Source organism: Fundulus heteroclitus, chromosome 15, assembly GCF_011125445.2.
Source record: "Fundulus heteroclitus isolate FHET01 chromosome 15, MU-UCD_Fhet_4.1, whole genome shotgun sequence".
Classification (NCBI taxonomy): domain Eukaryota; kingdom Metazoa; phylum Chordata; class Actinopteri; order Cyprinodontiformes; family Fundulidae; genus Fundulus; species Fundulus heteroclitus.
Window position 1 is genome coordinate 26,033,658 of NC_046375.1, and position 13,772 is coordinate 26,047,429.

The following is a 13,772-nucleotide window of genomic DNA, read 5'->3' on the forward strand; positions in this document are numbered from 1 at the left end:
ACAGTTCCCAAAGACCATGAATTTCGTCTTGTCCAAATTTAGGGATAATTTGTTATGGTCAAACCATATCTTTAACTTACTAATCTCTGAAGTGACTGTTGAGAGAAGATGCTCTAAATTATCTCCTGAGGCTAGAATATTTGTGTCATCAGCGAATAAGATAAATTTTAATGCATTGGACACTTTACTGATATCATTTATATAAAGATTAAATAAAATTGGTCCCAATACTGATCCTTGTGGTACTCCACAGACAGTCTCCTGCCAATCAGATTCCACATCTCCCAATTTCACAAATTGTTTCCGGCTCTTTAAATAACTCCTCATCCAGTCAGAAACTACTCCCCTAATTCCATAGCGTTCTAATTTTTTAAGTAGGATTTCATGATTTATTGTATCAAAAGCTTTCTTTAAATCTATAAATATCCCTACTGCCAGTTTCTTACTATCTATTGCGTTGGTTATTTCTTCTATTAAGTCAGTTACGGCCAGCGATGTTGACCGGTTTGCTCTGAATCCATATTGACTGCTGATAAGTAGCGAATGTTTTTCTATGAATTGTTCCAGTCTTTTCTTAAAGAGTTTTTCCAGGATTTTAGAAAATTGTGGGAGAAGAGAAACAGGCCTGTAGTTAGTGAAGAGGTGTTTGTTGCCAGTTTTATACATTGGTTTGACCTTCGCTATTTTCATTTTGTTGGGAAATGATCCTGTTTGAAATGATAAATTGCAAATATAAGTTAGTGGTTTAGAGATTCCTTTAATTACTATTTTAATAGTTTTCATGTCCAGATCATCACAGTCAGTGGAAGTCTTATTTGTACAGTTATTCACAATGTTTATGATTTCTTCTTCTAGTACAGGGTTGAGATATAAGGAGCTGGGATTATTCTCAATTAGATATTGCTGAGTTGCAGTTTTTGTAGTCGGTATTTTTTCTGCTAATTGAGGTCCTATATTAACAAAAAATCTATTAAATTTATTGACGACACTTTTCAAATCAGTTATATTCTGTTCATTATCTATAAAATAGTCTGGATATTTGTTATTGTTAACTTTTCTAATGACTCTATTTAAAATATTCCATGTTTCCTTAATGTTGTTTTTATTCCTATCCAGTAATTTATAATAATAGTCCTTTTTACATGTTTTTATAATATTAGTTAACTTATTTTTATATTTCTTATATTTGTTTTCTGATTCAGACGTTCTATGTTTTAGAAATTCTCTATAAAGTTTGTTTTTCTTTTTACATGCCTTTTGTATTCCTTTTGTGATCCACTGTTCATTTTTTTGATTGCTTTTCCTGTTATATTGTTTGATTGGGCAGTGCTTGTTATATAATATTTTAAATATTTTTAAAAATTCATCATATGCTGAATTCACATCATTCATTTTATATATTAATCTCCAATCATAGGCCAACAACTCGGCTTCTAGAGCTCTTAGTGTCTCTTCAGACGTAACCCGTTTGTAATGCGTCTCTATTTTTTGATTGTCTGTTTTGCACTTACAGTCGTAGACTATGAACACTGGTAAGTGATCGGTTATGTCATTCATTAATATTCCACTAGTTAAATTATTTTCCAGCACATTTGTAAAAATATTATCAATTAAGGTAGCGCAGTGCGATGTAATGCGACTGGGCCTGGTGATTTTAGGATACAAGCTTAAACTGAACATGGTGTTAATAAATTCTTCAGTCATTCTATGTCTATTTGGATTGAGAAGGTCAATATTGAAATCCCCACAGAAAAATATTATTTTTTGATTAATTGTTATAAATTTTTCTTCTATCCAGTTGTTGAATACTTCAATGTTTGATCCAGGGGCTCTATAAATGCAACTCACTAAGACATTTTTCCTTTTTTCCATGAGTATTTCTATAGTCACACATTCAAACATGTTGTCCATCACAGTTGACATTGTTTCAATCAACTTATAATTAATCTTCTTATCAACATATAAAGCTACTCCTCCTCCATTTTTGTTTTCTCTGTTCTTACAAACCATTTCATAACCATTGATTTCAAAGTCTATGCCCTTATCACTATTGAGCCAAGTTTCTGATAAGGCAATAACATTGAATGTCTGTGAAAGTTGTTGGAGGTATTGTTTGATGCTGTCAAAATTTGCATAGAGGCTTCTGCTATTAAAGTGAATTATTGACAGCTTTTGTTCCATTTTAATGCTGTTATTGAACTGATCATCACTGTAATAGTGACAACTATCATTGCTGACATTATAGAAGTTGTTATCAGGATCAATGTCAATTTCAATATCTTGCTGATGATAGTTTCTGTGTTGGAATACGGGTAGCTCTATATCCTCATAGGCCGTGATATGTTGCATGTTTCTCATTCAGAAGTGAACGTCAGCTATGTCTGGCTGTCTGTCATACATTGTTGGATAATTTAGGGGTACTAGTACGTGGATGGGTGATCAACTTATCATAACGTAGGTAAGCAATGTCCCCTCTTTGACGTGCTGCTTTTAAGTCCGGCATTAGTTCCGCCCTCCTTTTCCTTACTGCATCCGTGAAGTCTTCGTTAATAAAAATCTTAGATCCCTTAAGTGCCTTGGTGCTCTGCAGAATAGTTGATCTGTCCTTGTATCGTAAAAATTTGACAACAATGGGCCTGGGTCTGTCTCCTCTATGTTTACCGGTGCGGTGAGCTCTCTCAATGTCAACCTTATGTTGAAAGTTTAGCTTTTCATTTAAAATAGTTTTCACTTTCTCCTCAGTCTCAGCCCAAGTCTCATTTGGTGATTCAGGAATTCCATCAAAAACCAAATTATTTCTCCTTGATTGCCCCTCAAGGTACTCCATTTTATCCGTGATAGTCATCATACCCTCACATACTTTAAATATGTCTGACTGCACCGTGTCATTTCGGTCCTTGTGCTTAGCACTTTCTACTTTAATGTCGTCAATGTCTTTCTGTGTAAATTGCAGACTGGTTTTAATGTCCTGTAGTTCTCGTGTCATTGCGTCCATTCTGGTGTTAGTAGTGTCCACAATGATTTTAACAAAACCCTTAAAATTGTCCTGTTGTTGTTGGAGTAACTCCATATACATTTGCTTTTGCTGGCTCAGCAACTCTTTGACTTGCGTGAGTGATACATAGTCCTCATCTTGTCTCCCGTCGGTCTTGGATCCTTTTGGAGGCATTATTTTGCTTCTTTTTGCCTGCCGCTTCCTTAAGGCTCCTGCTCAGCAGTTGGAGGCCACTGCGCTGTCTCTCTGTGAACACAGACACCCTGGGCCAGACGCGTTGTTCAAGCACAGCCGATCTCTCGCTGTTCAGCTAACTGTGGTGAGTAGCGGTACTTACGGACAAGGCAGAGTTTTACCTCTGCCTGTTGTCAATCCAACGCGTCGTTTTCCACTGGTTATTTTCTCTGTTAGGTCGGTTAGCTGCCGGACGTTAGCCTCGTCCCGGTTAGCAGCCGTGATGTTAGTAAGCTAGCCGCAGCAAGCTAGCCGCACTGTCGCTCCCTCTGGTGTCGCCGCTCTTGGCTCACCGGTAACGTTGATTCACAAACTCCAGCTCTCGTGAAGCGAGACACGTAAGCGGGAAAAGAACCGCGATGAAAACTCACCTAATTAGTATTATACATGGAGCGTAAAAGTAAGATAAAACAGTGCTAAAACTGCGGAAGTAGCGGAGGTCAACCAAGGCTGCCAGCGCATGCTGGCAGCCTTGGTTGAAGTATCACTTCGTACGGTCTGCACACAAACAAGGAAAGTTATCTATAGGATACTGTCCTACTGCACACATGGTAGCTGATGTTCTGACCAAGCCTGTGACAAAGGCTAAGTTTGAGAAGTTCAAGGGATATTTGTTCGGAGAATAATATGACTTGGCGGATATAAATACTTTTGAAGTTTTTTTTAGAACACAGTCAGTATGCCAAAATGTTTATTTTGAGGTTATGTTTTTTGTTTACCACTATAGAGAGCTATAAACATGTCTTTGAGTGGGAGTCTTGAGTATTCTTGATAATATAAGTAGCAAAGCCATGTGATATAGCGTACGCAGTGATGTCATTTCACAGTGTGCGTATCTGCGTGTACTGTAATGTTATTGTGAGCATGCGCAGAATAAACGGTCCGGTGAGTTCCCAGACCAAAGAGACGATGGCCGTCCATCATTTTTTCTCCCGTGAATATAAGCATACAAGGAGGTGCTAGTTAACCACTTTGGTGACTGTTAAAACGATAGACTGCTGCAAAAATGTCTAACGTGACATTAACAAGAAAAGTTTAACCTTTGCAGCCATGTAGCGCGAAAACTAGCTGGGAAACGAAAGGTGTGCCAATTCCCTTTATTTTGCAGAATCATCCAATAAACAACGTAATGTGTTTATGAGTGTGGGACCAGTAGTTTGGTGGTTATAGGCCAAAATGCATTGTCCTTTGTTATAGCGCCCCCTAGTTGTTGTGGGGCCTGAATTTCAGGGTTTGAGTAGCGGTGCACATTCTGTACTTGATTCAATAGGTTTGTTACAGGTCCGCATGAGCTGCACAACGCGTTTTAGCGGAGAAGAATATTGCGAGAATAATGAAGAAACACAAAAAACAATAGGGTTCTCTGCACACAGTGCAGACTAACGGCATAGCCGTTCGCCTGCGCTTCGGGCTTGGAACCCTAATAATAAATAATGGAAAAACAATGGGGTTCTCTGCTCACAGAGCAGGCGAACGGCTATGCCGTAGTGGCTATGCTGTTGTGGCTATGCCACTGCGGGCTTGGAACCCTAAATATATAGAGAGCGCAGTGCAATAAAGTCAAAGTTAAATGATAATGAAAAGGCAGTGCAGTACTCTTTATAGTACATAATAAAATGTATTGACCTATGACATGTTATTAGATGTTGGCTTATGAAAATGAGTAACAGCTTAAGAGAAAATGTGTGCACTGACAAAACACGTTTACTATACAAATAAAACCAATATATACTGGGAATTGATACATTTTATGTCATACTGTTTACTAATTAATTTGTGAGGAAAACAATTAAACCGAAACTGCAATCACAATTTTAATTTGAAATGTATTTCTTCCATTTCCAGGCCTGAGAATGGAGCATGCAGTAGTAGGGACCTCTCAATGGAGGTCTGCAGTTTTGCTAAGGTGATTAACCCAGCGGCAGTTCGCCTTCAGCTTCCTCACACCATGAGAATACATTCCACATCTCCCGGGTAAAGTAATTTGTCCAGTCTCGCTTTGAGCCTGCCTCTGGCACCCCTCCACCCACCCGGCTTCTTGATGGAGACCCTGTGTATACTGTTTGCCGCATCATGCAATCCAGATGCAGTGGTTATGGCACTCAATATCTGGTGAATCGAGAGGGTTATGTCCCAGAGGAGAGATCCTGGACAATTGACAAATCCCTCAACCATGAGTTTCATTGTTCACATCTTGCTCAATCCAAAGGTCCATCAGGACTGGACTGTCACTGGACCTTCTCCCCAGCAAAACGTTGTGATTGGGACCCAGATTCTGTGTGTGAAGGGCTGACTAAGATCCTCCTGGAACCACTGCTTGGATTCTATGCTACTGTAATGCCAACTCAGACGTGACGGAACTGTTCCTGCCTGTTTGTAGAATGAAGAAACAGCCTCAGTCAACGGTTCCAGCTTCTGATGACTTTTATTTGCAACAAGATTCTGAACACTCCTCTTTTCCTCCTGAGCTTCCAAGAGCTCACTGTTGGAAAAGAAGTCAAAAATGGACAAATGGTGAACAAAACTGAACCACTTTGTCACATTTAGAATGTTTTCTAAAAAACCTGAGCTGTGCAGTTCATCCCTAGTTATTGTGCTACACATTACTGTTGATCAGGGAGTGTTATTCTTAGCCCCAGATTCCACATCTTCCGCTCCTGTATGTGTCCGCTCTTTTACAGACCATCTCCATGAGTCCGTGAAAAGCAACGCCTACTACATCCACAGTTACTCCATCTTGCTCTGGTCTGAGTTCCTTGGAGCTCGAGGAGAGCATGCGAGAGAGGTACGAGTTCACGTGAGAAAAAGAGGATATAAAGGAGCCGGGAAAAAACAAAGTTCTCATTCATCCTTTTAACAGTGTGTGAAAAGTTCTTTGTTGTTTGATTATACATCAACTCGGCATATTTTTACTTCCATTAAGTATGGGTGAGTACATTGGCCACCAAAAATGTGTATGTTTTTGTATTTATATACAAAGCCTATATATATTAAATGACAAATCTGCTTCCTTGTTTGGTGAAAAACCAGTAGTTTGTATCCAATATTTAAATAAAACTGTAAATTTTCTCTCATTACCCAATTTGATGTTGAACCGGATGTTGTTAGCATTCTTTTTCCTGTTTGATACGATTGCAATTGTGGAGGTTGACCTGGCTGGAGCCCGATGGACTGGAACAGAGCAGAATATTGGACTTGTTCCATATTTTGATGGTCAACGACAGCGAGCGTATCCGCTGACGGTGATGTTTGGAGAAGTCACGGAGAATATGGAACTGTTCTCATTTATTAAAATAACATTGTTGCTCCATCAGGTGGACATGCACGTACATGAACGGAACGGAGCAGTCACAGCGGTTGTGGAATTTGGGGGTCAAGCTCCAACCTTAAACCGGCCCCCAGTACTGGTGGAGGAACTTAACTTTCCAGCAAAACACTATTTAAATAATCATTGTATTTATAATCACATTTTTAAACAACTTGACATTTTGGTAGGTTTTGCACAAGTCTATGTTTAAATGGAGTTTGCAGTTACTAAAGTGAACATAATTAGATTTAAGCATATTTTGAAAACAAATTCAGGAAAAACAGCATGAGCCACAGCCGCTTTGAGAGGTTGAACAGACTTAAGGAGCAGCTTGGTAGTAGTAGACAGATGTTGATAGTTTGGCAGTCTATCACACTAAGGTTTTTTTGGGGCGGAGGGATTTATCAGTATGGACTTTTCACCTAATTATGATACTGGTTAAAAGTTGAAAAGGTGTGGAGCAGTGACGGACTGGGATTGAAAAACGGCCCTGGCATTTTCACCAACCAGCGGCCCACATGGGCACGCGCACGTACGCGCAACACACAGATATAACTTCACATGCACGGAAACAGGGTCCGAAATTAACAGTCGCCCAAATGCGAGTAAATTTCCCGTTTGGCGAGTGAATTTCAGAGGGCTAGCTGCCACATGGCGAGTAAATGTTTGTACCAAATAAAATAAAAATAACATAAAAATAACAAAACCCATCTGGGCTGCGGATGATCCGTTCACAGCTGTCTAGCCAGAACTAAGTCTAGACCCGCCTTCTACGGAGCTGGTTCAGCTCCTTTCACATTCAGAACCAGTCATGGCTGCACGCTGGATCAGAAAACAGATCTGCTAACCAGATGCAGTTTAAAACGCCAATTAGTCGGTTTATAAGTTTCGTTCTTATTTATTCAGCATTTTTTTTAACTACGTGCGCTGCGGTTTTGCGGTTTTCGCTTCGCCGCTCTTATAGGGCTTGGTCGTCATGACGTATTACTTTGTGTGGCCGCCATATTGAATGCCTCCGCGGCTCCGCCCCCGCTACTCAGACTACTGCCTATGACTACCGCATACTGTACTCCCTCTCTCAGCCGTGTTTTAATTTTATTAATTTTACCGTAACTTCATTTCAACCATGGTAAACCGTTGCTGTATTGTGGGCTGTAACAGCGCAACACATGATCGCCATGGGAAAAACATAGAAAATGGGTTAACTTTCCACCGCTTTCCTGCCTGGAGGCGCAACCACGGGAGAGACAGCAAGCGCAATGGAGTTGTCGGCTCGCTTGGATCGCGGCTTTAAGACTACCGATCATAACTTTCCACAGTATCCCGATGTCAATGAGAGTGTGTTCCCTGCATTTTCATTCTGGTAAGTTAAAGATGCACGGTTTTATTTAATAGCCTACATTGTTTCTTTCCTTCAACCGCGACACCACATACATGCACATAAATACTAAAACGGCAGCGAGAAAAGGCTCAAATACGTGAGAAACCCGGGGGGTTTAGGAAAGGTTGGCAGTTAACGTTACTAACTACACCTTTGAAACACATAGCAGCTAGTTAAAAGTACATTACATGCGTGAGTGGTTGTTAGCACTAACGGTTAGCAGGTGCCAGAGCCCGTCTGAGCACAGCTTACCTTTGTGTGAATTACTGTGTTCCTACTGTTTGCTGGCTTTATGATCTGCAGCTCCTGAACCCATCCATTCGTAAACTGCACATGAAACTCCAAGGACTTGTAGCTTTTGAACTGTTCTGAAGTATAGGAGCTCACACAACAAACTAGGTAGCCGAAGACGTCCGATATGCAAAACAGTGGCAACAAGTGGTCGTCGGCGCTCCATAATAATGCTGATTTTGTCAACATACCGGTCCCTGGCTTCTCTATTTAATGTGTCCCGGTAAATTTCAGATCCTTTTCGGGATTTTAACATATTTTTTCTATCTATTCTTTCTCAACTCTACTTCTACGTCTCTTCGTTCAACAACGTTATGTCAGAGGTATTTTAACGTTGCGTTGCCATCAATATGGCCGGCACGTCCCACAATGCAACGCGGATCCCGAGCCCTATTGCGGCACCCCCCCCCCCCCCTCCAGGTGCTTTTATCAGCGGCCAGCCTTCTAAACGTGAATCACTGCGTTTAATGTCCTTCCACTCGTACCAAAATGTCCCAATTAATGTCAATAGGAGAGTCAGTAACTGTATTTCATGCTCTTTGGTTTTTAACGACACAGAACCAGTGGTGCTTCGGTGGGCGTGGTGCCTTGCGCTTGAATTCAGGTGCGCAAAATCACGTTACATGTAATTTAGGTGCGCACAGGTTCATTTTAAGGAACTTGTAACATCGGGGCTGCAGCTCAGACCAATTATTTCTTATCTCCTCCCTAAAGGAGCCCTTTAGAGTCTTTATTTATGCATCCCCACTGTTTATTCCTCGCGCACAGCGCACCAGGGTAAAATCCAGCAGCTGGATCATGCGTAAAGACGCAGCGTGAACCCTGCGTGCTTTAAGTGTTGCAGCTGAGGGAAAATGTTGGGATGTATAGGCTTAGGAAGTTAATTTCGGACACTGCACGGAAATAACACGCAAGTTTGTAGCCCCATTGGTGTTGAACTTTAACTTTAATATGCATAAAAACTGAACCAAGAGGCATTTGGCTTATTAGTGGGCCGAGAGATAATGTAGGCCGACAATGAACAGGGTGAAAGGGGCCGCGCACACCCGACGATCATGCCGCCTCGTGATTGGCCGGCCCAAACGGCCCACGAGGGCCCACGGCCCTTCTGGCATCTGCCCAAATGCCAGACCGTCCAGTCCGTCACTGTAGAGTACAAATGGCAAAGTAACAATTTTACACTCAGGAAAGAGAATTTGTCTTTTTTTTGGGGGGGGGGGGGGGTTTGCAGTTCTAGTGGCTTGCTTTTTCTGAAAGTAGGCTGACAGGAAGGGGGGTGGAAGAGGGGGAGAGATATGCGGCAAAGGACTTGGTCGTATTCGAACCCGGGTAGGCTGCGTCGAGGACTAAGGCCTCCATATATGGGTCGTGCTACCTGCTGTGCCACAAGGGTGCACTCAGGAAAGAATTTTAAGCCTAATTTGAAGGGTTCATAAACTTTTATTTCAAGACAAATTTATTGATTTTGATTTTGTTATCTTTATACACGACTGTAGATTCAAGGTGATGTGACTCATTCATTATTAAAACACAAATTAAGTATATAAAAAGGAAATAGTGTCAAGAAAACCAAGGGATTACAGGTAAATTTGCTTACTGTCTGTTCATTTGAAATAAATAATAAATATCTTTATTTGTTTTTATTTGATAATTCAGATGCCTTTTAAATTACTAAAATCAAGGCTTACATTTTTTGTATAAAAGATTATAAATATTTACAAAAAATCAAACATATGTGGGGGGATTTCAATTAGGTAAACAATATGCAGAGTACAAACCACTTTACAAGAGTATCAGTTGGAAACCTGAACAGTCTAACAACAGGTCTGGTTCTGCTGATCAGTGGTTTGCTGCAGCCTTGTATCCTCCTGGGATGCTGTAGTAGACTTGGTCTAGTATACTATTGTCTCTGGTTGGAAATTCTCACAGCTGCCCCTGGATTACTGTTCATTTGGCTGCTAATAAAACAATATAGTTCCTCCAGGGCTAATTCTGCTTTAGGCTGAATGTATGTTGCAATAGTAATCACAGAGCTGAACTCTAACCAGTTTAAATGGCCTGCACTTGCCAGACAGATGTTCCACAGCAGGGGAGCAGAAGATTCTGATTGCTTTTGCAGCTATGCACCAAGAGTTGTGGATGGATATTGCTAGACCTCCACCTCTGCTTCTCTCTGCCACTCCAGTCTGGTCTGCTCTAAACAAAGAGCGACCTGCTAGCTCAACTGCAGTGTTAGGCACATTGTTGTTAAAGCATGTCTCCGTAAAGATTGCCACACAGATGTCCGTCTTACATGAGGCGATCCTCAGCCTGATGTCATGCAGTTTGTTGGGGATAAAGCTGACAATGGCCAATAGGAGACTGGACAGAGCTGGCCTATGTGGATTAGCCTTTAGTCCGGTGTGAGGGCCCCTGTGGCAGCCACATCTTCTTCCCTTCCACCTGCGTATATGCCTCAGCAGCTTAGACAATGCTTGACAATGGTGGTTCTGTTGTCTGTTGCAGTTCAGGCGGAATAAAGCCAGATTTCAGCGATTGGTACAATTCATAAGCTTTGTGGATTTGACCCCAGTTCAAGTAGCTCTCCTCTCCCACTCTGGATTAGAGTTTGGAGTGGTTAAAAATTTAAAAACATTAAAAGCTGTGTGCCTCCGGTAGTAGGAGGGTTCTGCATCGCCATCTCTGAAGGATGAATGGATCTCATTTGGCAGATGCCAGACACATCTCTCTCACACACAGTGGTAATTAGGCTTTAATACTTTGTTATATTCTAGTTCTCATGGTCCTTAACTTGACATTTTGTGAACTTCTTCCAGAAAAGACCTGCTCTCCAAACGTCAGTCCTCTTTCTGGTCTTTAGTCCACTGCCTAGTTTAGTCCACTGTAGCTCAGTTGCGGAATCACTTTGGGATTCCCACTCTGGGATTCCCACTCCAAGAAAACTTTTCTGCTCCAGCTTCATCAAGTTTTCCTCCTGGAACAGAGAAACAAGCGTCATCTGCTAGCTGCTTAGACCACACAATCTGCTAACCTCAGCCCCAGTGGATGTATCCACCTCTTCTCTTCAATTACATTCAACTCTGCCAACAGTAAGACTCCAGTTTTCTCATGACCATCAACGCAAAATTATCTTATTTCACTGCACATCATAACCACTTACCTCCTCTCCTCAGAGACATCTTGGAATCCGTTCCTAAACTCAGAGCACATAAACTCATTATTTCAATGTATCAATAAACTGTTTAAACCTTTCTAAGTCATCAGTAGTTGTTGCCTAAACAAGAATTTAATTACAAAGCGTTATGACAAACCCTGAGTTCTGGCGTTGTATATGAGTAATTTCCATCCCCTGATTTGTCTAGGCTTCAAGTTCTTCACACTAACATGTAAAAAAGATGAAAACTGTTTTTGTGCTTGTGTTATGTATTTAAATGTCAAAGGAACACGTTCAAAAAATGTTTTACTGCACTTTGTGCTTCTGTTTTATGAGATGCAAACCATGACGAGGGCTAAGTTCACTTCATTCTATAAATTAGGCTATATTTGATACTCAACTCAGAGCTGATTTACAACTTGTGTGGAAGTATACAGAAAAACAACTTACAATTATAACAATAATACAATTGTACAACAGTATAATCACAAAAAAAGAATATTGCTCCTCAAAATGACACCAGGGAGTATCTCTCCTTGGATACCAAAGAAGCCCCAGTCACATCCATGAACAGCCAATGAACTGATAGACATGGAATAATAAATCTAATGCAGGAAAGCTGTGTAGTCATACAGAGACGGAGGACATCCATCACTCCACGTTCACTGCTTAACATAGAATAAAAAACCCAGTGTATTAAAATCCTCTGCCTTTCTTTAATGATGTAAGTTTTTCAACTGAACTGATGATATGATTGAAGACAAGCGTCTCTGCAATGAATCTGCAGAGCTGCAGCAACACACTGTGACCTCTTATGCATTAAGTGTTGTTGTCGTTACTTTGTCACTTCTGATAATATTTGGCAATCTTCTTGTAATCATCTCTGTGATTTACTTCAAACAGCTCCACACTCCAACAAACTACCTCGTCCTCTCTCTGGCTGTGAGTGACCTGCTTGTTGGAGCTTTAGTTTTGCCTTTCAGCACAATATTGTTGATAAGCTCCTGCTGGTATTCAAGTTACTTACTCTGTAAAATGCGAGGTCTGTTTGATATATTACTATGTACATCATCCATTTTAAATTTGTGCTTCATCTCTGTTGACAGATATTATGCAGTTTGTCATCCACTAACATATAGAAATAAAATAAACATCCGTGTTGCTCTGACCATGATCCTGGTGAGCTGGGCTCTCCCTTTTCTACTTGCGACTGCCACCACAGTTCGCGGGATAGGTAATGAGAATCCTAGTTTGAGGTGCAGGATATTTCTAGCTACAAAGGAATCCACAACTGCATCTATTTTTGCATTTTACATTCCAGCAATTATAATTTTAACTATCTATCTAAAGATTCTGGTGGTTGCAAAGAAACAGGCACGCCGCATCCAGAATACTATAAAGTCTGCTGCACCTGTCAGTCAGATGGAGAAAAAGGCCAACATAACACTGGCTATAGTAATGGGGGTCTTCCTTATATGTTGGACTCCTTTCTTTCTGTCTATCAGTTTTTACAGAATGAGAAAATTCACAATACCAGATGTAATGATTGAAGCATTTAAATGGATTGGATGGTCCAATTCTATGTTAAATCCCCTGGTTTATGCTTTCTTCTACAGGTGGTTCAGACGAGCTTTTAAAATGATAATTTTTGGGAAAATATTTCAAGCAGATTTTTCTAATACTAATCTGTTGTAATTTACGAATCTATATGCTGACAGAGTATAACCATCATTTCCCCTCTGTTATGTCTATTGTTTGACATGTGATGCATTTAGAACCTGTAGCATAATACCCATAACGTTATAAGAAATTATAACTGTGCTTCATATGTTCTTACTTTTACTTCACAAGGACTGTTGGTCTCTTTTTCGGCTGTTGCTTTAAGAGTTTTGAAGATGTGCTGAATAAAACAACAACTAGACAATTTGTGTTTTTCTTCCTAGTTATGACAAAAACAGAGATCCTCGTATGTGCATTTTGAAAAAAAATCATTTAAAATTATTACTCATTAATTGTTCATTTTCCCTCACTTTGGCTGAACAGTATCTGTAAATGCCACTAATGTCTTTGCCTACACTTGTTTTGAACTCTCTCTGAATTAGCAGGTGCCAGAAATCAAAAAAATATCCCTCTGAATTAATTGGGTGTCAAATAATTTATAATTTGCACAATAAGAATCTCTTTTTCAAAAGCCACCTGGGACAAGCATTGCAAGTGTGACTCTAGTTTTAAATCAAGCTGTGGTACTTTTTTGAATGACATATATATCAAAACCAGTCTTTCATTTTAATGAATAAAGAGAAAAACAAAGTGAAATCAAAAGTTTTATTGAAAAGATGAAGGGGATTTATTTAAAGATTAAGATACTACACTGCATTTGAAATGAATATTGCTTAGTTTGACCTACTGT

General features: G+C 40.2%; 1 protein-coding gene across 1 annotated transcript; it reads left to right on the forward strand.

Annotated features, from left to right (window-relative positions):
* The first annotated feature begins 12,006 nt into the window (after positions 1–12,006).
* Positions 12,007–13,373, forward strand: LOC110367525 (trace amine-associated receptor 1-like). The gene has a single exon (XM_021313613.2). It carries the CDS (start codon positions 12,113–12,115, stop codon positions 13,055–13,057), a length of 945 nt encoding a protein of 314 aa, XP_021169288.2. The 5' UTR covers positions 12,007–12,112; the 3' UTR covers positions 13,058–13,373.
* Positions 13,374–13,772: the final 399 nt, after the last annotated feature.

Bases quoted from the DNA above. Each gene is read 5' to 3' on its own strand.
- LOC110367525 (XM_021313613.2), top strand. From the start codon at position 12,113: ATGATTGAAGACAAGCGTCTCTGCAATGAATCTGCAGAGCTGCAGCAA.